The 26,425-nt window shown below is 67.8% G+C and overlaps 2 protein-coding genes across 2 annotated transcripts; both read left to right on the top strand.

The window, feature by feature from the left end:
* The first annotated feature begins 182 nt into the window (after positions 1-182).
* On the top strand, positions 183-10,796 carry USP39 (ubiquitin specific peptidase 39). The gene is made up of 12 exons (XM_054175069.1): positions 183-528; positions 1,070-1,139; positions 1,242-1,336; positions 3,060-3,196; positions 4,144-4,296; positions 4,401-4,626; positions 4,703-4,780; positions 4,900-4,967; positions 7,187-7,518; positions 9,906-10,041; positions 10,538-10,624; positions 10,720-10,796. The coding sequence occupies exons 1-12, from the start codon at positions 183-185 to the stop codon at positions 10,765-10,767; spliced, it is 1,776 nt and encodes a 591-aa protein (XP_054031044.1). The 3' UTR covers positions 10,768-10,796.
* Positions 10,797-19,223: 8,427 nt separating this feature from the next.
* Positions 19,224-22,945, top strand: MRPS24 (mitochondrial ribosomal protein S24). Its single transcript, XM_054175074.1, has 5 exons — positions 19,224-19,256; positions 20,091-20,159; positions 20,632-20,743; positions 20,906-20,915; positions 22,642-22,945. The coding sequence occupies exons 1-5, from the start codon at positions 19,224-19,226 to the stop codon at positions 22,913-22,915; spliced, it is 498 nt and encodes a 165-aa protein (XP_054031049.1). The 3' UTR covers positions 22,916-22,945.
* Positions 22,946-26,425: the final 3,480 nt, after the last annotated feature.

Below are 26,425 nucleotides of genomic sequence, written 5' to 3'. Positions count from 1 at the left end.
GCCGTTGTGCGCAAGCGCGGTAGTCAAACCGCCCGGGCCCGCTGCCGGCCGTGCCGCGGCGCGTGCGCAGAGTCCGTTACTCGTCTGCGCGTACGGAGACCCCGGCCCGCCCCCCGGCGCGTGCGCAGCGGCTGCGGCGCGCCTCTGGCCACGCCCCGTTCTCGCGCCGGCGCGCGGCGGCCATGGCGAGCCGCGGGAAGCGGGACCGGGAGGCGCGGGCGGCCCCGCGGGGCACCGGCGGCGGCAGCGCCGCCTCCTCCTCCTCCTCCTCGTCGCGGGGCTCCTCGCGCAGCCGCCACGAAGGGGATGCGGAGCGGTCCCGCGGGCGGCGGGAGGGGGAGCGCGAGCGCGGGCGGCGGGAGGCGGCGGACAGCGGCCTGGCGCTGCCGGTGGATCCCGCTCGCATCAAGCGGGAGCCGGGTACCGGGAGCGGGGCCTGGGAGCGTCCCGTCGCTGTAAGCGGCCCGGTGCGGGTCAAGCGTGAACGGGAGCCTGATGGAGACTCCGACCCGGAGCCAGAGCCTGCCGGTGAGCACCGGGAGTGCGGGGAACGGGGGGCACCGGGTGCCGGGGACACTATGGGAGGGGGACACCGGGCGGCCTCCGGGGTGCTGGGGGGAGGGGACAGCGGGGTGGGAAGCGTGGACGTGGTAGGATGGGGTAGAGGGGGGCTGCCGGGGGACTCCGGTGCCACCGGGTGTAGGGAGGAGTTAGCGCGGAGGCGCGGCACCGGGGCTGAAGTCTGCGGAGGGAGGGAGGCACCGGAGGGGGCCCCCCGGTGAGGCTTAACGGGGGACGGTATTTGCTGTGTCTCTGACGGGAGACATCCCCCCCCCCGGTGCTAGCGAGGTCCCCTGCCCCTCCTTCATTAGCGATCTGTGGTAATTAAGGCCCCCCCGTGCTAACAACCCCCTCTCGATCAGCCAGGACTGAGTGCACCTCACTAATGACTCTCGAGGTGTTAATGATCCCCAACTTCATTAAACCACCTGCTCCCTTAATGACCCCCCCTTAATGAACGCCCCCCACACGCCCCCCTCTCGCTAACGCCCTCCCCCTCGCCCCCCAGTGCGCTACGGCCGCTTCGACCCCGAGGACCAGCGGAGTCGCCACTGCCCCTACCTGGACACCATCAACAAGTGAGCTGGGCTGGGGGGGACACGGGGGGGGCTTTGGGGTATTCCCCCCGCGGTCCTGGGGGCTGCCACAGCTCTGTTCTTTCCTCCCCCCCCCGCCCCCAGGAGTGTCCTGGACTTCGACTTTGAGAAGCTGTGCTCCATCTCCCTGTCCCACATCAACGTCTACGCCTGCCTGGTCTGCGGCAAGTACTTCCAGGGTGAGCCCCCCCGGGCCTTGGGGGGCTGCTGGGGGTGCAGGGGGAGCACCCAGGGCTGGGGGGAGCTGGGGGTGCAGGGGGAGCACCCAGAGCTAGGGGGCTGCTGGGGGTGCACAGGGGAGCACCCAGAGCTAGGGGGCTGCTGGGGTGCACAAGGGACACCCAGAGCTAGGGGGCTGCTGGGGGTACACAGGGGACACCCAGGGCTGGGAGGCTGCTGGGGGTGCACAGGGGACACCCAGGGCTGGGGGGAGCTGGGGGTGCACAGGGGACACCCAGGGCTGGGGGGCTGCTGAGGGTGCATGGGGAGCACCCAGGGCTGGGGGGCTGCTGGGGGTGCACAGGGGACACCCAGGGCTGGGGGGCTGCTGGGGGTGCAGGGGGAGCACCCAGGGCTGGGGGACTGCTGGGGGATCTCTCTGAGAAGCAGAGTGCTGCTGGGGGGACAGCCATGGGGACACCCCAGGGCACACCACATGTGTAGCAGACAAGGATAGGGCTGAGCATTGGGAGGACAGCCAGGAACTGGGGGGGCTGCTGGAGGGGGCAGAGATGTTACCCCTGCCATGGGCCAGAAGTGGGTGCCAGCCTGGCAGGGGACTCCCAGGGACCATGGTGACACAGGGGGGACACCCAGGTTGCAGCCAGGAGAGGCTCAAGCAGCACCCAGTGAGCAGGGGGCACCCAGGAGGGCACAAAGAACATTTAGAGGCCAGGGGGCACCTAGGAGGGCACAGCACCCAGCGGGGACACAGTGGGCACCCAGGGGGAGCAGGGTGCTGCCTGGGGCCCCAGGAGGGCTGTCTAGGAGGTGCTGCTGGGGAACAGCTCCCAGGGGTTGGGATGCTGCTGGGGGAGGCATGGGGGATACCACCCAGGGGTTGGGGTGCTGCTTGGGTGGGGCTGGGGTGCTGCTGGGGGAGGCATGGGGGACACCACCCAGGGGCTGGGGTGCTGCTTGGGTGGGGCTGGGGTGCTGCTGGGGGAGGCATGGGAGACACCACCCAGGGGCTGGGGTGCTGCTTGGGTGGGGCTGGGGTGCTGCTTGGGGAGGCATGGGGGACACCACCTGGGGGTTGGGGTGCTACTGGAGTACACATGGGGATGCCACCCAGGGGTTGGGGTGCTGTTGAGGGAGGGGCTGGGGTGGGGCTGGAGTGCTGTTGGGGGTGGGGCTGGAGTGCTGTTGGGGGTGGGGCTGGGGTGCTGTTGGGGGTGGGGCTGGAGTGCTATTGAGGGAGGGGCTGGGGTGGGGCTGGAGTGCTGTTGGGGGTGGGGCTGGGGTGCTGTTGGGGCTGGGGTGCTGTTGGGGGTGGGGCTGGGGTGCTGTTGGGGGTGGGGCTGGGGTGCTGTTGGGGGTGGGGCTGAGGTGCTGTTGAGGGAGGGGCTGGGGTAGGGCTGGAGTGCTGTTGGGGGTGGGGCTGGGGTGGTGTTGAGGGAGGGGCTGGGGTGGGGCTGGGGTGCTGTTGGGGGTGGGGCTGGGGTGCTGTTGGGGGTGGGGCTGGGGTGGTGTTGAGGGAGGGGCTGGGGCGCTGCTGGGGCCCACCCAGGCCCCGCTGGGCTGTGCAGGAGCAGCTGCAGGCAGGGGAGAGCTCTGCCTCGCGTCCCATCTACACCTCCTGCCTTCCCTGTCCCTGCTGCCTCCTTTGGGAGCCCCAGAGCCCCACCCCCGCCACGCCCCCGCCACGCCCCCCGGCCGCGCTGACGCCTGGGGCGGGGGCAGGGCGGGGGCTGCGCTCCCACGCCTACATCCACAGCGTGCAGTGCAGCCACCACGTGTTCCTCAACCTCCACACCCTCAAGTTCTACTGCCTGCCCGACAACTACGAGATCATCGACTCCTCGCTGGAGGACATCACGGTCAGCCCCCGGGGGGTGCCTCCTGCCCGCCCCCCAGACCTGCCACAGCCTCTCCTCTGCTGCCACAGCAGCCCAATGAACCCCATCCCATCCCATGGCCCTCAGCACCACAGCTTCACAGCTCTGGAGCCCCTCCAGGGCTGGGGACTGCACCACTGCCCTGGGCAGCCTGGGCCAGGCCTGGGCAAACCTTCCCAGGAGGAAATTGTTCCTCATGGCCAACCTGAGCCTCCCCTGGGGCAGCCTGAGGCCATTGCCTCTCCTCCCATCACTTGTTCCTAGGGAGCAGAGCCCAACCCCCACCTGGCTCCAGCCTCCTCTCAGGAGCTGCAGAGAGCAATGAGCTCTCCCTCAGCCTCCTCTGCTCCAGCCTCAACCCCCCCAGCTGCCTCAGCTGCTCCTCCCCAGCCCTGCTCTCCAGACCCTTCCCCAGCTCTGTTGCCCTTCTCTGGCCCTGCTCCAGCCCTCCAAGTCCTTCTGGCAGTCAGAGCCCAACCCTGAGCCCAGGATTCCAGCTGTGGCCTCCCCAGTGCCCAGCCCAGGGGCACAGTCCCTGCCCTGCTCCTGCTGCCCACAGCACTGCTGCTCCAGGCCAGGCTGCTGCTGCCCTCCTTGCCCAGCTGGGCACTCCCTGGCTCCTCTCCAGCTGCTGGCACCCAGCACCCCCAGGGCCTTTCCTGCTGGGCACTTTGCAGCCACTCTGCCCCCAGCCTGGAGCCTTGCTGGGGTTGTTGTGACCCAAGGTCGAGACCCAGCCCTTGGCCTTAGCCATGGCTCCAGCCTGGCCAGGACCCTCTGCAGATCCCTCCCTGCCCTCTGCAGATCCCTCCCAGCCCCAGGCAGACCAGTGCCATGCCCAGCTTGGTGTCTGCAGACTCCCTGCAGGTGCCAGGCTGCTGCAGCTGAGGAGCTGCCCCTGGTGGACCCGCTGCCCTTCCTCTCCACAGTATGTCCTCAAGCCTACCTTCACCACGCAGCAGATTGCCAACTTGGACAAGCAGGCCAAGCTGTCCCGTGCCTATGATGGCACCACCTACCTGCCTGGCATCGTGGGGCTCAACAACATCAAAGCCAACGACTATGCCAACGCCGTGCTGCAGGTGGCGCCCTCGGCCGGGCACAGCCTGCCTGGCTCCCGCAGCCTCCTCCCTCCCCTCCCGGCTCCGGGGCCGGTGGGGATGTCCCTTCCTTGCTGCTTCCTCAGGCTCTCTCCAACGTGCCACCTCTGAGGAACTACTTCTTGGAGGAGGACAACTACAAGAGCATCCAGAGGCCGCCTGGGGACATCATGTTCCTGCTGGTGCAGCGCTTCGGGGAGCTCATGAGGAAGCTCTGGAACCCCAGGAACTTCAAGGCCCACGTCTCACCCCACGAGATGCTGCAGGCTGTGGTCCTCTGCAGCAAGAAGAACTTCCAGATCACCAAACAAGGTGAGGGGGAGCCTGGGCTGGTGCTGCTGGTGGGACCCAGGCCAGCTTGGTCCTCATCCTCCCCTCCGCTCGCCAGGGGACGGAGTGGATTTTCTCTCCTGGTTCCTCAACGCGCTGCACTCGGCCCTGGGTGGCACCAAGAAGAAGAAGAAGAGTAAGGAGAAAGAGGGAGGGAGAGAGCCAGGAAGGCTCCTTCCTGCCTTGGGACACCCTTTTGGGTGCTACTTGGGTCACCCTTGTGTCCTCCCCCCTGAGCTTTTGCTGCCCCCACAGCCATCGTCACCGACGTCTTCCAGGGCTCCATGCGAATCTTCACCAAGAAGCTGCCTCACCCAGACCTGGTGGGTGCTGGCCTGGGGGGTGGGGGGGCTGCAGAACCCCTTCTCTGAATCCCTGCCTTGGCTTAGAGGGAGACAGATTTCCTCTGTCAGCTCTTCCAGAGGAGCAAAGGGGAAAGGCTCAGAGGAAGCATTGGGGAGTTCAGATGGAAATGTGCCAGGGGGTGAGGTTGGTGCCCTGGAAAACCACAGAGTGCAGCTGGCCAGGGGCTGGAGAGAGGGGCAAGGAAGTGTAGTCTTGTGGTGTTTCACACCCATAATTCTCTTACCTTGCTCTGCTACAGCTGGCAGCAAAGCCTGCTCTGCCCTCTGCTCTGCCCTCTGCTCTGCCCTCTGCTCTGCCCTCTGCTCTGCCCTCTGCTCTGCCCTCTGCTCTGCCCTCTGCTCTGCCCTCTGCTCTGCCCTCTGCTCTGCCCTCTGCTCTGCCCTCTGCTCTGCCCTCTTCTACCTGCATGCAGTCAGCTTCCTTACCTGGCTGGGGGGGAGGATGGTGCCAGGCTTGGCAGTGCCCTCCAAGGCCAGGCCAGGCTTGGCAGTGCCCTCCAAGGCCTGGCCAGGCTTGGCAGTGCCCTCCAAGGCCTGGCCAGGCTTGGCAGTGCCCTCCAAGGCCAGGCCAATTTCTCCTGTGCCATCTTGGCCTCTGGGTGTGCTCTGGGGTCTGAGCAGAGCCCTGGACAGAAGAGCCCTGGGGGCTTGTGGTAAGCCCCAGGTGGGGCAGCAGAGAGCTCCTGGGGGTTGGTCTGGTTTGGAGGTTTGGGGAAGGCTTTGGCTTGATGGATTTGTGTCTGCCAGCTGCTCTCCTGCACTGCTCTGTGCTGTGCTTTGCAGCTCTGAGCAGCAGCTTCCATCTCCCCTTCCCATGGGCTCTGTGCTCCTCTCCAAACCCTGGGGGAGGTCTTTTCTGGCTTTAATTGCTTGGAAGGGGATTTTTAGAGCCCGATTTCGCCCCCTGCTCATCAGCCCAAGGGAAAAGGCTGTTTATAGCTACCCCAAAGAGTGTAAAGCAGACAAAATACAGCAGAACCCTCAGGCTGGGCTTAACCCAGAGTCTGCTTCAGCCACAGCTGCACAAACCTCCTTCTAAACCAGGCCAACAAACCCAGGCCTGCAGCCCCTGCCCTAAATCCCTCTGCCCTGCAGACCAAACCATTATCATGCAGCTAAAATTCAGCTTGGCTGCTCCAGGCCCTGATTAGGAGGCTCCAGGCCCCAGCTGGGAGGCTCCAGGCTCCACTGAGGCATCTCCAGGCCCAGTTGGCAGCGTTGCAGCCAAGGCTGCCACCAGGCCTCACTGCCTCCCAAGAGCTAAGAGCCTGAGTGTCCCTCTGGGAGGGGAGAGAAGGCAAAAAGGGCAGAAAAGGGAAGCTGCAGCCAGGTGTGTAGGGATGCAGGGCTCATGGGAATGAAATCCACCTCCTGGCCCCTCTGGACCTCTAGGAATGAAATCTACCTCCTGATCCACCTCCTTGCCAACTTCCTGGCCACTCTGAACCTCTGGGAATGAAAGCCACCTCCTGATCCACCTCCTTGCCCACCTCCTGGCCCCTCTGGGAATGAAAGCCACCTCCTGATCCACCTCCTTGCCCACCTCCTGGTCCCTCTGGGAATGAAAGCCACCTCCTGATCTACCTCCTTGCCCACCTCCTGGCCCCTCTGGGAATGAAAGCCACCTCCTGATCTACCTCCTTGCCCACCTCCTGGTCCCTCTGGGAATGAAAGCCACCTCCTGATCCACCTCCTTGCCCACCTCCTGGTCCCTCTGGGAATGAAAGCCACCTCCTGATCTACCTCCTTGCCCACCTCCTGGCCCCTCTGGGAATGAAAGCCACCTCCTGATCTACCTCCTTGCCCACCTCCTGGTCCCTCTAGACCTCTAGGAGTGAAATCCACCTCCTGATCCACCTTCTTGCTCCTCTAGGAGTGAAATCTACCTCCTTGCCCACCTCCTTGCCCACCTCCTTGCCCACCTCCTTGCCCACCTCCTTGCCCACCTCCTTGCCCACCTCCTGGCCCCTCTAGACCTCTAGGAGTGAAATCCACCTCTTGATCCATCTCCTTGCCCACCTCCTGGTCACTCTGGATCTCTGGGAATGAAATCCACCTCCTGATCCACCTCCTTGCCCACCTCCTGTCCCCTGTGGACCTGCAGGAGCTGTGTCAGTTGGTGGTGTCCCCGAGGCCCCCCCCAGGCTCACGCTGCCCCAACCCCCTGTGCCCCGCAGCCGGCCGAGGAGAAGGCTCAGCTGCTGCAGAACAGCGAGTACCAGGAGCTGATGGTGGAGTCCACCTTCATGTACCTCACCCTGGACCTGCCCACTGCCCCCCTCTACAAGGATGAGAAGGAGCAGCTGATCATCCCCCAGGTGCCCCTCTTCAGCATCCTGGCCAAGTTCAACGGCGCCACCGAGAAGGAGTACAAGACCTACAAGGAGAACTTCCTCAAGAGGTTCCAGCTCACCAGGCTGCCTCCCTACCTCATCTTCTGCATCAAGAGGTTCACCAAGAACAACTTCTTCGTGGAGAAGAACCCAACCATTGTCAACTTCCCCATCACGTGAGTGCAGGGTGCCCCCAGGGCCGCCTCCAGCCCGGCCTGGGGCTGGGCAGCAGCTGGAGGGGTTTGGAAAGGTCCAGGAGGGGGTTGGAAGGGTCCAGGAGGGGGTTGGAAGGGTCTGAAGAGGCTTTGAAAGGGTCTAGGAGGGGGTTGGAAGGGCCTGAAGAGGGTTTGAAAGGGTCCAGGAGGGGGTTGGAAGGGTCTGAAGAGGGTTTGGAAGGGTCTAGGAGGGGGTTGGAAGGGCCTGAAGAGCATTTGAAAGGGTCTAGGAGGGGGTTGGAAGGGCCTGAAGAGGGTTTGAAAGGGTCCAGGAGAGGGTTGGAAGGGCCTGAAGAGGGTTTGAAAGGGTCCAGGAGGGGGTTGGAAGGGCCTGAAGAGGGTTTGAAAGGGTCCAGGAGGGGGTTGGAAGGGCCTGAAGAGGGTTTGAAAAGGTCCAGGAGGGGGTTGGAAGGGCCTGAAGAGGGTTTGAAAGGGTCTAGGAGGGGGTTGGAAGGTCCTGAAGAGGGTTTGGAAAGGTCCAGGAGGGGGTTGGAAGGGCCTGAAGAGGGTTTGAAAGGGTCCAGGAGGGGGTTGGAAGGGCCTGAAGAGGGTTTGAAAGGGTCTAGGAGGGGGTTGGAAGGGCCTGAAGAGGGTTTGAAAAGGTCCAGGAGGGGGTTGGAAGGGCCTGAAGAGGGTTTGAAAGGGTCTAGGAGGGGGTTGGAAGGGCCTGAAGAGGGTTTGAAAAGGTCCAGGAGGGGGTTGGAAGGGCCTGAAGAGGGTTTGAAAAGGTCCAGGAGGGGGTTGGAAGGGTCTGAAGAGGGTTTGAAAGGGTCTAGGAGGGGGTTGGAAGGGCCTAAAGAGGGTTTGAAAGGGTCCAGGAGAGTTGGAAGGGCCTGAAGAGGGTTTGAAAGGGTCTAGGAGGGGGTTGGAAGGGCCTGAAGAGGGTTTGAAAGGGTCCAGGAGGGGGTTGGAAGGGCCTGAAGAGGGTTTGGAAGGGTCTAGGAGGGGGTTGGAAGGGCCTGAAGAGGGTTTGAAAGGGTCCAGGAGGGGGTTGGAAGGGCCTGAAGAGGGTTTGGAAGGGTCCAGGAGGGGGTTGGAAGGGCCTGAAGAGGGTTTGAAAGGGTCCAGGAGGGGGTTGGAAGGGCCTGAAGAGGGTTTGGAAGGGTCCAGGAGGGGGTTGGAAGGGCCTGAAGAGGGTTTGGAAGGGTCCAGGAGGGGGTTGGAAGGGCCTGAAGAGGGTTTGAAAGGGTCCAGGAGGGGGTTGGAAGGGCCTGAAGAGGGTTTGGAAGGGTCCAGGAGGGGGTTGGAAGGGCCTGAAGAGGGTTTGAAAGGGTCCAGGAGAGGGTTGGAAGGGCCTGAAGAGGGTTTGAAAAGGTCCAGGAGGGGGTTGGAAGGGCCTGAAGAGGGTTTGAAAGGGTCCAGGAGGGGGTTGGAAAGGTCCAGGAGGGGGTTGGAAGGGCCTGAAGAGGGTTTGAAAGGGTCTAGGAGGGGGTTGGAAGGGCCTGAAGAGGGTTTGGAAGGGTCTAGGAGGGGGTTGGAAGGGCCTGAAGAGGGTTTGAAAGGGTCTAGGAGGGGGTTGGAAGGGCCTGAAGAGGGTTTGAAAGGGTCCAGGAGAGTTGGAAGGGCCTGAAGAGGGTTTGAAAGGGTCCAGGAGAGTTGGAAGGGCCTGAAGAGGGTTTGAAAGGGTCCAGGAGGGGGTTGGGAAGGCCCTGAAGAGGGTTTAAAAGGGTCTAGGAGGGGTTTGGAAGGCATCTAGAGAGAGTTTGTAGGTATCTGAGGAGGGTTTAAAAGGGTCCAGAAGGGGTTTGAAAGGTTGCTTGAGGGCTTTGTAGGCAGCTAGGGAGGGTTTGAAAGGGTCCAGGAGGGGTTTGGAAGGGCCTAGGGAGGGTTTGTAGGTATCTAGGGACGGTCCAGGAGAGGGTTGGAAGGTTCCTTGAGGGCTTTGTGTGCAGCTTGGGAGGGTTTGAAAGGGTCTGGGACAGATTTGAAAGGGTTTAGCAGGGGTCTGGAGGCATCTAGGGAGGGTCTGCAGGCATCTGGGAAGTGTGAAAGCACTCAGTTGCAGGCATCGGGGGGGGGGGGGGGGGGGGCGTTGGAATCATCTGGGAGGGGGCTGGAGGCAGCTGGGAGGGGCTTGGAGGTGGTTGTTAGGGGTTTGGAGCCCCCTGGGTGGGTTGGGGGGGGGGGTTTGGAGGCCCTGGATGTGCTGGGCAGCGGGGGGGGGGTGGCTGTGGGGGGTGGTGATCCCTGGGGGTGTGCTGGGGGGAGCGGTCCCTGGGGGGGTGTGGGGGTGGTCCCTGGGGGGCGGCTGTATGGGGGGGTGGCTGTGTGGGAGGTGGTCCCCGGGTGCCGGGGGGGGGGGGGGGGCGACCCCGGGTGCCGCGGGCCACAGGGGCGGCGTGCCGCAGGAACGTGGACCTGCGGGAGTACCTGGCGGAGGAGGCGCAGGCGGCGCACAGCAACACCACCTACGACCTGATCGCCAACATCGTGCACGACGGCAAGCCGGCCGAGGGCTCCTACCGCATCCACGTCCTGCACCACGTGAGCGCCCCGGCCCCGCCCCCCGCCCGGCTCCGCCCCCTTGGCCCTGCCCCTTGGCCCCGCCCCCCGCCCGGCTCCGCCCCCTTGGCCCTGCCCGGCCCTGGCCCTGCCCCTAACCCTCCCCCCTCCCTTCTTTCCTCCCTCCCTCCCCCTCCCTTCTTTCCTCCCTCCCCCTCCCTTCTTTCCTCCCTCCCTCCCCCCCCTTCTTTCCTCCCTCCCCCCCCTTCTTTCCTCCCTCCCCCCCTTCTTTCCTCCCCCCCCCTCTCCCTTCTTTCCTCCCCCCCCTCTCCCTTCTTTCCTCCCTCCCCCCCTTCTTTCCTCCCTTCCCCCCTCCCTTCTTTCCTCCCTTCCCCCCTCCCTTCTTTCCTCCCTCCCCCCTCCCTTCTTTCCTCCCTCCCCCTCTCCCTTCTTCCCTCCCTCCCCCACCTTTCCAGCCCCTGGGGGGGTGACAGGAGGGGGTGGCCCTCCTCATGTGCCCCCCATGCCCCCCTGGCAGGGCACTGGCAAGTGGTACGAGCTGCAGGACCTGCAGGTGACAGACATCCTGCCCCAGATGATTACCCTCTCCGAGGCCTACATCCAGGTGAGGCCTTGGGGACGCTGCTGGGGGCGTGGGGGGACATTTGTCACCCCCCCCAGGCTGTCCCCTGAGCCTCCCTCCCTGCTCTGCCCCCCCAGATCTGGAAGCGACGAGAGGAGGATGAGACCAACCAGCAAGGGGCCTGAGCGGCCTGGGGGCACCCTGCTGGGGGCACCCTGCTGGGGGTGCCACCCTGGGGGCACCTCAGCCACCCTGGGGGCACCTCAGCCACCCTGGGCACTCCTGAAGTCTCTTCAGAGGGCACCCAGAGCCCAGCCTGGGGGTGCTTGTTCCTCCCTTGGGGGCACCCCCAGTGTCCCTGGGCACACTCAGCCCCCACCAGGGGTACCTGCAACCCCCCCCAGGAGCACCCTTGGCACCTCCAGGGGCACCTGCAGCGCCCAGGCCACCCACAGCTCCACCCTGGGGGTACCCACACCCCCCTGGGCGCAGTCAGTGTCCCCAGGGGTACCCATAGCTCCCCTTGGGGGCAACCCCAGACCTGGTGGGAGCAGCCCCAGCCCCACCTTGGGGACCCCTGCAACACCCAGGGCACCCATAACAACCCCCCCCACCGAGGGCACTCACAGCTCCCTGCAGTGGTGCCCATTCTGTTCCTGGGGGCACCCTAGCAGCACCCATACCCACCCTAGGGGCACCCCTGCCCCCTCCAGGGGCACCCCCAGGGGCACACAGCTGCCACCAGGGGTACCCCTGTGCCCCCCATTAAAGCCTCCCCAGCTGTATTTTTGTAACTGGTTTCTGCCTTTGCTCCTTTCTGAGTGCAGGGTTGGGGGGGAGGAGCCCCCTGGCACACCCCTGTGCCCTCCCTGACCCCCCCTGTGCCCTCCCTGCCCCCCTGGCATACCCCTGTGCCCTCCCTGCCCGCCCCCGTGCCATCCCTGCCACCCCTGTGCCCCCTTGTGCCCTCCCTGACCCCCTGCACCACCCCTCTGTCTTCTCTGCCAGCCCTGTGCCATCCCCCCCATGTCCCCCCTGCCACCCCCGTGCCCTCCCTGCCCTCTGTGCCACCCCTGGCACCCCCAGCAGAGGCTGCCCTGAGGCAGGGCAAGGTTGGAGCTTTATTTGAGGCTGGGGGTGAGGGGGCAGGGCTGGGGGGGGCTCCTGTGCCCCCCCTAGAGCCAGACGTGGTCCTGACAGTGCTGCAAGGCCTGGGGGCACAGCAGGGGGGGGGTGAGGGAGGTGCCAACCCCCCCCAACCCCCCCCCCCCCCCAAAGGTCCTCTTTGTGCCCCCTCCTCACCTGGCAGCGCCGGGCGGCAGCGGGGGAGGAGCACCAGAAGGAGGGACCCAGGGCACAGGGGCCCAGGGCTGGGTACAGGGCCTGCAGGGGGCACAGGGGGGGCACAGGGAGGGTATAGGGTGGCTCCCAACCCCCCCCCACCACCCAAAGGCTGTGACATCCTTGGTGTGTCCCTGGGGGGGGTCCAGGTGGCACCCTGGGGCTGGCACAACCTCGGGGCCCCCAGCAGCTGCCCCTGGGGCTGGCACACCCTGGCACAAGTCCCCTGAGGCTGCCACACTCTAGAGGGTGTCCCCTCCCCTGTGGGCTCCTGGTGGCACCTGGGAGTGTCCCCTGGCACTGTGCCACCCTGGGACGTGGCCCCTGGGGTTGTGCCACCCATGGGGTCCCCAGCGTCTCCCCAATGCTTGTGACAACCCAGGTTGTGTCCCCTGGGGGCTGTGCCACCCTGGGTGCCCTGCCACCTCCCTGGGGACTGTGCCACCCCACAATGAGTCCCCTGGGGGCTGTGCCACCCTGGGTGCCCTGTCACCTCCCTGGGGGCTGTGCCACCCCACAATGACTCCCCTGGGGGCTGTGCCACCCTGGGTGCCCTGCCACCTCCCTGGGGGCTGTGCCACCCCACAATGACTCCCCTGGGGGCTGTGCCACCCTGGGTGCCCTGTCACCTCCCTGGGGGCTGTGCCACCCTGGGTGCCCTGTCACCTCCCTGGGGGCTGTGCCACCCTGGCTGCCCTGTCCCATCCCCGGTGCCCCCCTCTCACCTGGGTGCCAGCGCAGGCGGCTGGCAGCGGCGGCTCGGCGGCCGGGAGGAGCCGGCCGGGGGGCAGGGAGGGAGCTGGCAGCCGGGCAGTGCCCTCCTCGGGGCCGCAGGAGAGGAGCAGGCGGCAGAGCAGGCGAGGTGCCAGGCGGCCCAGCAGCACCTCCAGGGCCAGCTCTGCGTAGCGCTGTGCCAGGCACTGGCAGGCGCCCACGGCCACGGTGGGCAGCACCCGGCACAGCCCCGCGGCCGCCGCCGCCACCGCCTCCGTGGGCACCGCCGCCTGGGCGCGGGCCAGGAAGGTTCGGCAGAGCCAGCAGAGCGGCAGCGGCACGGGCAGGGAGCTGCCAGCCTGCGGGTGGGCACCGCTCCCGAGGCTGCCCGCGGGGGGAGCCTGCGAGCCGCGGCGCCGGGGCCCTGCCCCTCCCGGTGCCCGCGGAGGTGCCCACCCAGGGTGCCCGCGGGCGGGGAGGGGTCTAAAGATACCCAGGGAGAGGCCCCCGCCCAAGTGGATGCCCGCAGACACCCAAGGAGTTGCCCACATGCACCTGTGCCCAAGTGGATGCCCACAGACACCCAGGGAGTTGCCCACATGCACCTGTGCCCAAGTGGATGCCCACAGACACCCAGGGAGTTGCCCACATGCACCTGTGCCCAAGTGGATGCCCACAGACACCCAAGGAGTTGCCCACATGCACCTGTGCCCAAGTGGATGCCCACAGACACCCAGGGAGTTGCCCATGCCCAAGTGGATGCCCACAGACACCCAGGGAGTTGCCCACATGCACCTGTGCCCAAGTGGATGCCCACAGACACCCAGGGAGTTGCCCATGCCCAAGTGGATGCCCACAGACACCCAGGGAGTTGCCCACATGCACCTGTGCCCAAGTGGATGCCCACAGACACCCAGGGAGTTGCCCACATGCACCTGTGCCCAAGTGGATGCCCACAGACACCCAAGGAGTTGCCCACATGCACCTGTGCCCAAGTGGATGCTCACAGACACCCAGGGAGTTGCCCATGCCCAAGTGGATGCCCACAGACACCCAGGGAGTTGCCCACATGCACCTGTGCCCAAGTGGATGCCCACAGACACCCATGGAGTTGCCCACATGCACCTGTGCCCAAGTGGATGCCCACAGATACCCAGGGAGTTGCCCACATGCACCTGTGCCCAAGTGGATGCCCACAGATACCCAGGGAGTTGCCCACATGCACCTGTACCCAAGTGGATGCCCACAGACACCCAGGGAGTTGCCCACATGCACCTGTGCCCAAGTGGGTGCCCACAGACACCCAGGGAGTTGCCCACATGCACCTGTACCCAAGTGGATGCCCACAGACACCCAGGGAGTTGCCCACATGCACCTGTGCCCAAGTGGGTGCCCACAGACACCCAGGGAGTTGCCCACATGCACCTGTACCCAAGTGGATGCCCACAGATACCCAGGGAGTTGCCCACATGCACCTGTACCCAAGTGGATGCCCACAGATACCCAGGGAGTTGCCCACATGCACCTGTACCCAAGTGGATGCCCACAGATACCCAGGGAGTTGCCCACATGCACCTGTGCCCAAGTGGATGCCCACAGACACCCAGGGAGTTGCCCACATGCACCTGTGCCCAAGTGGATGCCCACAGACACCCAGGGAGTTGCCCACATGCACCTGTACCCAAGTGGATGCCCACAGACACCCAGGGAGTTGCCCACATGCACCTGTACCCAAGTGGATGCCCACAGACACCCAAGGAGTTGCCCACATGCACCTGTGCCCAAGTGGATGCCCACAGACACCCAGGGAGTTGCCCATTCCCATGCCCCCAGAGACCCAGGGAGTTGCCCACAGAGGTGCCCATGGAGATGCCTAAGGGCATGCCCATCTAGATGCCCAACACCCCCCCATGATGAGCCCCCAGAGATGCCCACAGAAGTACCCATAGCCATGCAGATGCCTCTGGAGATGCCCATGGAGAGACCCACAAAGACACCCGTGCCCACAGAGGTGCCCATGCCGATGCCCAGCAGCCCCCAGTCAATGCCCATGGGCATCCCCAGCCCTGTACCTGCAGGTGGGCACTGAGTGCCTTGAGGGGGGGCAGGAGCGAGGCCCCCCTGGGGTCGGCTGGGCACAGCTCCAGGTGGGCACAGACAGCTGAGGGCTTCTGGGGGGCCAAAAGCCACCGAGGTGGCACAGTGTCCCCACGTGCTCTGAGGTGACCCAGCTGGCACAGTGTGCCCAAGCTCTCCTGAAGTGTCCCTGATGCTCCCAGCACCCAGCTGGCACAATGCCCCCCACCCCCCGAGCACCCCAAGGTGCCTCTGGATGGGCAGTGCCCCCAGTTCCCTCAACACCCTGAGGTGTCCCCAGCTGGCACAGTGTCCCCAGGGGGCATGGTGCCCCCGAGCATGTCCCCCCCCAGTACCCCCAGTGGTTGGCATCATGTCCCCAACGCCTCCAAGGTGTTCCTGGCCCCTGCCCCCCACCATCCCGACGTGCCCCCGGCTGGCACAGCCCCTCCTGTGCCCCAAGGGGTCCCTGCATGCCCCCAGCACAGTGCCCAGGCGGTGCCCACTCACGAGGTGCTCCTCCAGGTGGGTGAGGATGAGGCTGAAGTATTCATGCACCAGCCCCTGGCAGGGTGCCACCATGGTGGGCACCGGCAGTGCCGAACACTCCCGGCGCAGGAAGTCTTCCACAGCCACCTGTGCCCACAGCCAGCATGGCACCTGAGCTGGCACCCAGGCGGGCAGCCAGGAGGGGTCCAGCCCGTGCCCACCCCCTCCCCGCGGGCACCTTGGTGGCAGATTCGTTGACCATGTGGAGCAGCAGAGTCACAACCTGCTGGCAGTCGGCGCAGACGTCCTGGCACAGGTGGTACCGGGGAGGGCACAGGGAGGTGAGGACCAGGGGCAGGGCACAGGGAGGGGACATGGGTGAAGGGGGCAAAGGGAGGGGACATGCAGGGGCTCTGGGGCAGGGGTCTGGCGCAGGGGGTCTGCATCTGGTGTCTCTGGGGCAGGGAGGGTCTGGGGGCTCTGGGGCAGGGGAACTCTGGGCCAGGGGGATCTGGGATCTCTGGGGCAGGGGGGTCTGGGGCAGGGGGGTCTGGGGCAGGGGGTCTAGATCTGACGTCTCTGGGGCAGGGAAGGTCGGGAGCATGGGGTGTGGGGGCTCTGGGGCAGGAGAGCTCTGGGGCAGGGGGTCTGGGTCTGGGGCAGGGGGGTCTGGGGTCTCTGGGGCAGAGGGTTCTGGGGCAGGGGAGCTTTGGGGCAGGGGGGTCTGGGGTCTCTGGGGCAGGGAGGTTCTGGGGCAGAGGGGGGTCTGGGGTCTCTGGGGCAGGGGGTCTGGGGTCTCTGGGGCAGGGAGGTCTGGGGTCTCTGGGGCAGAGGGTTCTGGGGCAGGGGAGCTCTGGGGCAGGGGGTCTGGGGTCTCTGGGGCAGGGGGTTGTGGGGCAGGGGAGTCTGGGGTCTCTGGGGCAGAGGGGGGTCTGGGGTCTCTGGGGCAGGGGGTCTCACCGTGCCCGGGGGTGCCCAGGCTTGCCGGGCACAGTGCCCCAGGGCCCCGCAGCGCAGCGCCGTGTCCCAGCTCTGGCACCAGCCCGAGGGGGGCACTCCGCAGCCTCCCCCTGGCGCCCCCAGCCCTGCAGCTGCCATCAGCACCCAGCGGCCGCCCCTGGCCCCGTGGGGCACCTGGGTGCCCAGCACCCCCTCTCCCCTCGCCCCTTCTTCCCCCCAAAGCCCTTCCCCCAGTGCCGCACCCTGGAGAGGCCCCAGGCAGCCAGGACCCCCCCCGGGAGTGTCCCCATCCCATCCTCAAGAGGGGACCCCGACATGGCACCGCCCCCCCAACCCCCCGACCCCGGGGAGGGCTTCCTCTGCCCCACTTCACCCCAGTGCCCATGCGGAGGGGGCACCCAGCTCTGAGAGGGCATCCGGATTGGAGGGGGGGCACCCAGATTTGAGAGGCACCCAGTTGAGAGGGGGTCACATCTAGGGGGGGTACCCAGCTTTAGGGTGGCAGCCAGGTCTGGGGGGCACCCAGCTCCAGGGAGGAGGCACAGGGGGTTAGAGAGGGGCACCCAGGTCTGGGGGGCACCCAGCTCCAGGGAGGGGATACCCAGGCCTGGGGGGGGGTCACCCCCAGCCCGCAGGTGCGGAGCCCTACCTGGGGTGGCACAGAGCAGGACAAGCAGCAGTGCCAGGGCAGGCGAGGGTGGCAGTGCCATGGTGGCGCTGGCAGGGCTGGACCCCGCGGGCTCTTATAGCCCCGGCGGGGAGGTGGCCGCTGGGACGGTGCCAGCGCGGTGGGGACAAGTGTGTGCCAGCCACAGGGGCACCGGGGGGGAGGCTGCGCCCTGTCCCCCCCTCCTGTCCCGCATCAGGGTCCCCCCCGAGGTCCCCATGCCCCCCGCGGCCATGTCGCCCTTGGTGTTCCCATCCTGCGCCAGGGCGGTGGGCACGGGCACGGTGCCACCCCCGCGGTGCCAAAGGCTGCGGTGAGCTGGGGGGGGGGGGGGGTCTGGGGTGGCCCTCCGCAGCGGGGGACAGCCCGCGGGGGCCATTGGTGCCTGTGGAGCACGGGGGGGAGAGGTGGCAGGGGGCACACCGGGCACCAAGTCCCCATCCTGCTTATGCCCATGTCCCCCCCCCCGATACGTGATTGTGCCCCCCCCATGGCCCAACCCCCCTCTCTCCCCCTGCCCTTGTCCCCATGGCCCTCCCCCCCCAGCCATAGCCCCCCACGTCCTCATGTCCCCCCTTGTCTCCAGATCCCCCCCCGCCGTGTCCCCCATGTCCCCACAGCCCCGTGTCCCCCCCATGTCCCCCCATGTCCCCATCCCCACTTGTCCCCCCCCAAGCCCTCCCTCCCCCCCATGTCCCCTCACATCCTTTTGTCCCCATGTCGCCCCGGGTACCCCCATGTCCCCCCCATGTCCCCCCCTCCACATGTCCCCCCCGTGTCGCCCCCAAGCCCTCCCATCCCCCCATGTCCCCTCCATGTCCCTCCCCCCCATCCTCCTGTCACCCCTCTCTCATGTCCCCACGTCCCTCAACAGCCCCCCCCGGCCCTGTCCCCCACGTCGCCTGTCCCCAACCCCCCCCCCCCCCCCCCTTCCCACGTCCCCCCTCCCCGCTCTGGAGCACCCATGGGTGCTCCCCCCTCCGCCTCCCCCCCTCCCCTCCCGTTCCCGGCAGCGCCGTGGGGCGCGGCGGCCGTGCCCATCCTGAGAGCCCTCAGCGAGGGTGTGCCAGGCTCCTGCGGGGGGCACCGGGCGGGGGGGGGGCTGCGGGCACCCTCAGGCCACCTGCGTGGGTGCCAGGGTGCAGCACAGCCCTGCCTGCTACGGGGCGCGCAGCGTGGGGGGAGGGGGTGGGCACTGCATCACCTTGCTCGAGGGCAGCACATGGGGGGCATTGCCCTGCTCGGGGGCATTGCATGGGGTGGGCATCACCCTGCACAAGGGGCACCACTCAGGAGGGCATCGCCTGGCACAGGGGGCTTGCCTGAGGGGCATTGCATGGGGGAGAGTTTCCCCGATGAGGGCACCCTCTGGCACAAGGGGGGCACCCCCTGGCACAAGGGTCCTGCACGGGGCTCCGCTGCACACCCAGAGCCTTGCACGGGCACGTTGCCCGGGGGGGGGCATCGCCTGGCACAAGGGACGGCACAGGAGGGTGGCAGCACCTCGCCCAAGAGCCCTGAGTGAAGGACACCACTGCACAGAGGAGGTCTGCATGGGGTGGGCATCCCCTTGCACCGGGGGTATCACACGAGGGGCATCACAGGGTGGGCATCCCCTTGCACCGGGGGTATCACACGAGGGGCATCACAGGGTGGGCATCCCCTTGCACCGGGGGTATCACACGAGGGGCATCACAGGGTGGGCATCCCCTTGCACCGGGGGTATCACACGAGGGGCATCACAGGGTGGGCATCCCCTTGCACCGGGGGTATCACACGAGGGGCATCACAGGGTGGGCATCCCCTTGCACCGGGGGTATCAGACAAGGGGCATCACATCTAGGGGTGGCATCACCCCCAGCACCCCCGCAGTATCCCCAGTTGCTCCCAGTACCCTCCCCTGCCCCCCTGTAGCAGCATAGATGCTTTTATCACCTCGAGCACCCCCATTGCTCCCAGTGTCCCCCAGTACTGCCCACCCCCGCGGTACCCCCAGTTTCCCTGCTGCCCCTCAGTGCCCCCCTTTCCCGCCAATCTCCCCCAGTACTCTTCACTGCCTCCACTACCCCCTCAGTGTCTCCTGGTGCCCCCCAGTATCCCCCAGTTCCCCGCAGCATCCCCTGTGCTCCATCTCCCCAGTACCCTCCGTGCCCTGCGCCCCTCACGCACCGATCTCCCCCAGTATCCCCCAGTGCTCCCTGTGCCCCCATTACTGACCCCATTTTCCCCTGGCACCCCCAGCCGCCCCCAGTACCCCGCAGGATCCTCCGTTACCCCCCGCACCCGCTGCGTTCCGCCCCCAGTGTCCCCCCCGGGTCTGCCGGCCGTGCTCCCACTCCTCCGCCGCGGCCTCCAGCCGCCAGGGGGCGCCGGCGCCGCCTGCCCCCAGCCAAGATGGCGGCGCCCATGGCTGCCCGCGCGCTGCGCGTGAGGGACGGGGCCGGGCGGGGGGGGCCGGGGGGAGACCGTGGGGAGAGAGGGTAGGGGGAGAGGGGGCAGGGGGTACAGGGGTCAGGGGTCAGGGGTCAGGGGGGCAGCGGTGTGGGGCCGGCGGGAGGGTGGCAATGAGGACTGGGGGTGTGGGGCCGGGGGCAGTGGGCAGGGACTGGGGGTGTGAGGGGACAGCGGGAGGGGACACAGCAGGAACCGGGGGGCGTGGGAGGGGGGCGTGGGAGGGGGGCATGGGTGAGGGGCACTGGGAAGGGGGTATGGGAGGGGGGCACTGGGAGGGGGGCACTGGGAGGGGGGCGTGGGAGGGGGGCGTGGGAGGGGGGCACTGGGAGGGGGGCACTGGGAGGGGGTTATGGGAGGGGGGCATGGGAGGGGGGCACTGGGAGGGGGGCACTGGGAGGGGGGCATGGGAAGGGGACATGGGAGGGGGTTATGGGAGGGGGGCATGGGAAGGGGGCATGGGAAGGGGGCACTGGAGAGGGCGGCAGCGGTTGGGGGCTGGGGGCCGGGGGCATGGGAGGCTCTGGGGGCAGCAGGGACACGCTGGGCAGAGGCAGCATCTGGGCACAGCGGGTGTGAGGGGCACAGCCTGGGGGGCACTGCAGGGGCCGGGGGGCACCTGGGGTGGAGCTGGGCACAGGGAGAGCCCAGGGGTGGGGTCAGAGGCTGGGGAGGGGGCAGGGGGCAGCAGCCGGTGGGGGGCACACGGGGGGAGGCCTTCAGCAGTGCTGGGCACGGCCTGGGGGGCACAGCCTGGGGTACCCTGAGGGCACTGCCACTGTGGTGTCCCTCACCCTGTCCCCTCCCCAGGCTGTGCCCCGTGCCCTCCCCATGCCTCATGGCACCTGTGCCCTCCATACCACCCCTGCCTGCTTCAAGGTAAGTCCTGGGGGTGCCCCTTGCCCTCTGGCCCCCTGGGCTCTCTGGCCCCTCTGATGTCCCTCTGCCCCCTATGTGCCCCCCTGTCCCCTCCACTCCCCTGTGGCCCCCATAGTGCCCCTGTGCCCCCCATAGTGCCCCTGTGCCCCCTCCACTGCCCCTGTGGCCCCCATACTGCCCCTGTGCCCCCTCTCTGCCCCTGTGCCCCCTCTCTGCCCCTGTGCCCCCCTGTGCCCTCCACTGCCCCGTGCCCCCTCTCTGCCCTTGTGCCCTCTTGGCTGCCTCTGTGCCCTCTCCACTGCCCCTGTGCCCCCTCTCTGCCCTTGTGCCCTCTCTGCTGCCCCTGTGCCCCCTCTGACACCCCTCTGCCACCCCTGTGCCCTCTCTGCTGCCCCTGTGCCCCCTCTGACACCCCTGTGCCCTCTCTGCTGCCCCTGTGCCCCCTCTGACCCCTGTGCCCCCTGTGACACAGGTGCGGGCGGCGCGGGCACGCGTGGGCAAGGGGGACAAGGCTGTGAGCTACGAGAGGGCTCTTGGCCCACACCACATTGCCCACCGCAAGGGTTGGCTCTCCCTGCACACCGGTGGGCACCCCTGGCACCCCACACACCCCCTGGGACCGGGCACTGGGGCCGGCGGCGTGGGGCATCAGGGCCGGGCAGGCACATGGGTGGCACTGTGGGGGGCACAGGGGTGGCACTGTGGGGGGCACATGGGTGGCACTGCGGTGGGCACACAGGGATGAGGTCACCTGGGGTGGGAGGGCACATCGGGGATGGGCCATGGGGCACAGTGGGGGTGGCACAGTGGTTGGCACATGGGCACAGAGGGTACAGGGATCTGTGGGGCACTGTGGGGAATGGCTGTGGGGCACATGGCACAGTGGTTGGTACATGGGCATGGAGGGGGTGGGACATGTGGCTGTGGTGAGGCTGGGGGGGGTGGGCAGGGCCATGGGGTGGGCAGAGGCTGGCAGCGGGCAGGGGCTGGCAGTGGGGGAGGGGTGGGCAGGGTCATGGGGTGGGCAGGGGCTGGCAGCGGGGGTGGGGTGGGCGGGGGCTGGCAGCGGGCAGGGGCTGGCAGCGGGGGTGCTGTGGGCAGGGGCTGGCAGCAGGGGTGCTGTGGGCAGGGGCTGGCAGCGGGCAGGGGCTGGCAGCAGGGGCGCTGTGGGCAGGGGCTGGCAGCGGGCAGGGGCTGGCAGCAGGGGTGCTGTGGGCAGGGGCTGGCAGCGGGCAGGGGCTGGCAGCGGGCAGGGGCTGGCAGCAGGGGTGCTGTGGGCAGGGGCTGGCAGCAGGGGCGCTGTGGGCAGGGGCTGGCAGCGGGCAGGGGCTGGCAGCAGGGGTGCTGTGGGCAGGGGCTGGCAGCGGGCAGGGGCTGGCAGCAGGGGCGCTGTGGGCAGGGGCTGGCAGCAGGGGCGCTGTGGGCAGGGCCATGGGGTGGGCAGGGGCTGGCAGTGGGCAGGGGCTGGCAGCGGGGGCGCTGTGGGCAGGGGCTGGCAGCAGGGGCGCTGTGGGCAGGGGCTGGCAGCAGGGGCGCTGTGGGCAGGGCCATGGGGTGGGCAGGGGCTGGCAGTGGGCAGGGGCTGGCAGCGGGGGCGCTGTGGGCAGGGGCTGGCAGCGGGGGCGCTGTGGGCTGGGGCTGGCAGCGGGGGCGCTGTGGGCAGGGGCTGGCAGCGGGGGCGCTGTGGGCAGGGGCTGGCAGCGGGGGCGCTGTGGGCTGGGGCTGGCAGCAGGGGCGCTGTGGGCAGGGGCTGGCAGCGGGGGCGCTGTGGGCTGGGGCTGGCAGCAGGGGCGCTGTGGGCAGGGGCTGGCAGCGGGGGCGCTGTGGGCAGGGGCTGGCAGCGGGCAGGGGCTGGCAGCGGGCAGGGGCTGGCAGCAGGGGCGCTGTGGGCAGGGGCTGGCAGCGGGGGCGCTGTGGGCAGGGGCTGGCAGCGGGCAGGGGCTGGCAGCAGGGGTGCTGTGGGCAGGGGCTGGCAGCAGGGGCGCTGTGGGCAGGGGCTGGCAGCGGGGGCGCTGTGGGCAGGGGCTGGCAGCAGGGGTGCTGTGGGCAGGGGCTGGCAGCGGGCAGGGGCTGGCAGCAGGGGTGCTGTGGGCAGGGGCTGGCAGCGGGGGCGCTGTGGGCAGGGGCTGGCAGCGGGGGCGCTGTGGGCAGGGGCTGGCAGCGGGGGCGCTGTGGGCAGGGGCTGGCAGCGGGGGTGCTGTGGGCAGGGGCTGGCAGCGGGGGCGCTGTGGGCAGGGGCTGGCAGCGGGGGTGCTGTGGGCAGGGGCTGGCAGCGGGGGCGCTGTGGGCAGGGGCTGGCAGCGGGGGTGCTGTGGGCAGGGGCTTGGCAGCGGGGGTGCTGTGGGCAGGGGCTGGCAGCGGGCAGGGGCTGGCAGCGGGGGCGCTGTGGGCAGGGGCTGGCAGTGGGCAGGGGCTGGCAGCAGGGGCGCTGTGGGCACCGGTGCCAGCCCGTGCCCGCCCGGTGCCCGCAGGGAACCTGGAGGGCGAGGGGGGGCGCGGCGGAGCGGGCGCTGGAGGACAGCTTCCTGCGGCGCTTCCTCTATGGCACCTTCCCTGGCATCCTGGCCGACGAGGTGGTGCTGAAGCGCCGTGGCAACCTGCTGGTGCTGTGCCTGGTGCTGGCACGGGCCCTGGCACCTGCCAAGCTCTACTTCCTGCTGGGCTACAGCGAGACTCTGCTCAGCCACTTCTACAAGTGCCCGGTGCGGGTGGAGGTGCAGACGGTGCCCGGCAGGGTGGTCTACAAGTACCTGTAGTGCCCCCCGGGCGCCCCCTCGCCGGGCAATAAAGGGGCAGGGGGCACCTCGGGGAGGTCCCTGCTGCCCTCGCCCTGCCTGGTGCCCCCCCGTGCCACCGGCCGCTGCCAGCTCTGCCTCGTGCCCCGTGCGGCCCTGCCCCCCGGCGCCGCCCTCGGCCCCACCCTGCGCCCCCCCTGCCCGGCTGGCACGGCTGCTCGTGCCCCACAGGGTGCCCATGTGGCACAGGTGTCCTCAGCCCTGCTTGTGCCCGTGGTGCCCTTGTGCCCCTGTCCCTGTGTGTCCCATCACGGTGGTGCCCATGTGCCCAACCAGTCCCTCTGTGCCCATGTGCTTGTGCCCCCTCCAGTGCCAGTGTCCCCCAGCTGATGCCAGCTCTGCATGTGCCCATGGGGCTCCTGTGCCCTCACACCCCACAGCTTCCTGTCTGGGGGGGCTGTGCCCCTTGTGCCCTGTGCCCATGTCCCTGCCCCAGAGCTCAGGATGGTTCAGAGCCCAGAAGGTGCCCAGCACCCAGCCTGGCAGCAGCAGGAGGGCACAGCCTGGCTCAGTCCTGCCTGGGCACTGTGGCCTTGTGCCTGGCCATTGCCCTTCAGGCAGGGGGTGCCAAGGGGGTGCCCTGCCCCCTGCTGTCCCCTGGTGTCCCATGGCAGGGCCTCTGCCAGCCCCCAGGGCCTGCAGGGACAGCTGGGGACAGTGCCAGGGGGCCACAGCAAGGGGGGTGGCACCAAGGGGGTGGCACCAAGGGGTTGACACTAAGGGGGTGGCACTAAGGGGGGGTGGCACCAAGGGGTTGACACTAAGGGGGTGGCACTAAGGGGGGTGGCACCAAGGGGTTGACACTAAGGGGATGATACTAAGGGGGTGACACTAAGGGGGGTGGCACCAAGAGCCAGGGCTTGGGGGGGGTCACCCCCAGGGCCCAGCACCCACCCACAGTCCTGTGGGTCCAGCCCCCCCCCCAAAGGGGCTCCTGGGGGCCCTCCCTGGGTGGGGGTCCCCACAGCTCGGGGCCCAGCTCCAGCCCAGTGCCCACTGCAGGCAGCACCCACGGCAGGGGCAGCTCCCAGCAGCTCCCAGTTACCCCCTGGGGGCTCCCAGTTCCCCCCTGGGGGCTGGCAGTGGGCAGCAGCCTGAGGATGAAGGTGCAGGAGGAGGCTGTGGGCACCAGCTGGGCACTGCCCCTGGCTGCCCACGGCTTGCAGCCTGGCACTGGAGCTGTGGCCAGAGCTGGGAGCACCCTGGGGGGTTGGATGTGACCCTGCTGAGCCCTGGCACAGCACCAGGGCCTGCTGCTGGGGACAGGATGGAACCCAGGCCAGGGGCAGCAGCAGCCAGAGCCTGGCAGGAGCTGCCCAGGGAGCCTCAGGGGTAGAGAGCTCCGCAGAGGGGACCACAGCTGGGGACAAGAGTGGGGACAAGAGTGACAGAGGATTGGGCAGGGCTTGGATCCAGAGGGCAGGAAGGGATCTGGGGAGGGTCCTGGCCAGGCTGGAGCCATGGCTGAGGCCAAGGGGATGAGGCTCAGCAAGGCCAAGGGCTGGATCCTGACCCTGGGTCACAGCAACCCCAGGAAGGCTCCAGGCTGGGGGCAGAGTGGCTGCAAAGTGCCCAGCAGGAAAGGCCCTGGGGGTGCTGGGTGCCAGCAGCTGGAGAGGAGCCAGGGAGTGCCCAGCTGGGCAAGGAGGGCAGCAGCAGCCTGGCCTGGAGCAGCAGTGGTGTGGGCAGCAGGAGCAGGGCAGGGACTGTGCCCCTGGGCTGGGCACTGGGGAGGCCACAGCTGGAATCCTGGGCTCAGGGTTGGGCTCTGACTGCCAGAAGGACTTGGAGGGCTGGAGCAGGGCCAGAGAAGGGCAGCAGAGCTGGGGAAGGGTCTGGAGAGCAGGGCTGGGGAGGAGCAGCTGAGGCAGCTGGGGGGGGTTGAGGCTGGAGCAGAGGAGGCTGAGGGAGAGCTCATTGCTCTCTGCAGCTCCTGAGAGGAGGCTGGAGCCAGGTGGGGGTTGGGCTCTGCTCCCTAGGAACAAGTGATGGGAGGAGAGGAAATGGCCTCAGGCTGCCCCAGGGGAGGCTCAGGTTGGCCATGAGGAACAATTTCCTCCTGGGAAGGTTTGCCCAGGCCTGGCCCAGGCTGCCCAGGGCAGTGGTGCAGTCCCCAGCCCTGGAGCTGTGGTGCTGAGGCCATGGGGGGGTGGTGCTGGGGCAGTGCAGGGCTCAGGGCTGGGTGCTCTGAAAGCTCTTTCCCAACCCAAACCCTTCTGTGCCTCTCTGCAGCTCAGGGCTCAGGCAAGCCTGGCCTGGAGGCCACATTGCCTTCCCCTCTGGGTTGGGCTCTCCCGGGGGGGGGTGGGGGTGCTGGGTGCCCCTCCTGGTGCCCTCCCCCGTGCTGTGTGCCCAGGGCAGGGAGCAGCAGACTCTGGGCAGCTTTGTAATGAAATAATTTATTCTCTCCTTAACAAGTGGAACCATAACAAAGAGTCCATCAAACATGGCCCAGGGGCAGCCCAAGCGGGCGGGGGGCGGGGGGGAGGTCTGCCCAACCCCCACCCTGTCCTCACTCACAACGACGACGAAACAAAAAGCACCATCAGGCTGGTCCTGAAGGCAGGGCTGGGGCGAGGGGGGGAGGGGAGGAGGTTTATCTACAGCTGGAACCCAACAGCTGCAGGTGGAAGCTTCTCCCCCACCTGCTGCTTCCCAGCATCTCCACTGCCCCCACGCCGAAGGTGACAGCGGGGGGAGGGGGCTGGGTTCCCCTCCTCGGGAAGCAGAACCAAGAGGAGGAAACAAACCAACAAAAGATGGCAAAAAGCACAAATGAAAGGGTGGCCTAAACCCTTCCTCCCCACCTCAGCTCCCAGCCTTGGGTGGGTTTGGAGTGAGGAGAACTCAAACCAAGGCTTAAGGGTGGCCTAAACCCTTCCTCCCCACCTTAGCTCTCAGCCTTGGGTGGGTTTGGGGTGGGGAGGACTGAACCAAGGCTTAAGGGTGGCCTAAACCCTTCCTCCCCACCTTAGCTCCCAGCCTTGGGTGGGTTTGGGGTGGGGAGAACTGAACCAAGGCTTAAGGGTGGCCTAAACCCTTCCTCCCCACTCCAGCTCCCAGCCTTGGGTGGCTTTGGAGTGAGGAGAACTCAAACCAAGGCTTAAGGGTGGCCTAAACCCTTCCTCCCCACCTTAGCTCTCAGCCTTGGGTGGGTTTGGGGTGGGGAGGACTGAACCAAGGCTTAAGGGTGGCCTAAACCCTTCCTCCCCACCTTAGCTCCCAGCCTTGGGTGGGTTTGGGGTGGGGAGAACTGAACCAAGGCTTAAGGGTGGCCTAAACCCTTCCTCCCCACTCCAGCTCCCAGCCTTGGGTGGCTTTGGAGTGAGGAGAACTGAACCAAGGCTTAAGGGTGGCCTAAACCCTTCCTCCCCACCTTAGCTCCCAGCCTTGGGTGGGTTTGGGGTGGGGAGGACTGAACCAAGGCTTAAGGGTGGCCTAAACCCTTCCTCCCCACCTTAGCTCCCAGCC

The sequence above is a fragment of the Dryobates pubescens genome, chromosome 31 (assembly GCF_014839835.1).
Source record: "Dryobates pubescens isolate bDryPub1 chromosome 31, bDryPub1.pri, whole genome shotgun sequence".
NCBI lineage: Eukaryota > Metazoa > Chordata > Aves > Piciformes > Picidae > Dryobates > Dryobates pubescens.
This window is presented reverse-complemented; position numbering and strand designations above follow the sequence as displayed.

Coding starts and splice junctions, on each gene's coding strand:
- USP39 (XM_054175069.1), top strand. CDS start 183: ATGGCGAGCCGCGGGAAGCGGGACCGGGAGGCGCGGGCGGCCCCGCGG. Junction 1,337..3,059: donor CTGCGGCAAGTACTTCCAGG/GTGAGCCCCCCC, acceptor GGGCGGGGGCAG/GGCGGGGGCTGCGCTCCCAC. Junction 4,781..4,899: donor CACCAAGAAGAAGAAGAAGA/GTAAGGAGAAAG, acceptor CTGCCCCCACAG/CCATCGTCACCGACGTCTTC.
- MRPS24 (XM_054175074.1), top strand. CDS start 19,224: ATGGCGGCGCCCATGGCTGCCCGCGCGCTGCGC. Junction 19,257..20,090: donor TGGCTGCCCGCGCGCTGCGC/GTGAGGGACGGG, acceptor TCCCCTCCCCAG/GCTGTGCCCCGTGCCCTCCC. Junction 20,160..20,631: donor CCACCCCTGCCTGCTTCAAG/GTAAGTCCTGGG, acceptor CCTGTGACACAG/GTGCGGGCGGCGCGGGCACG.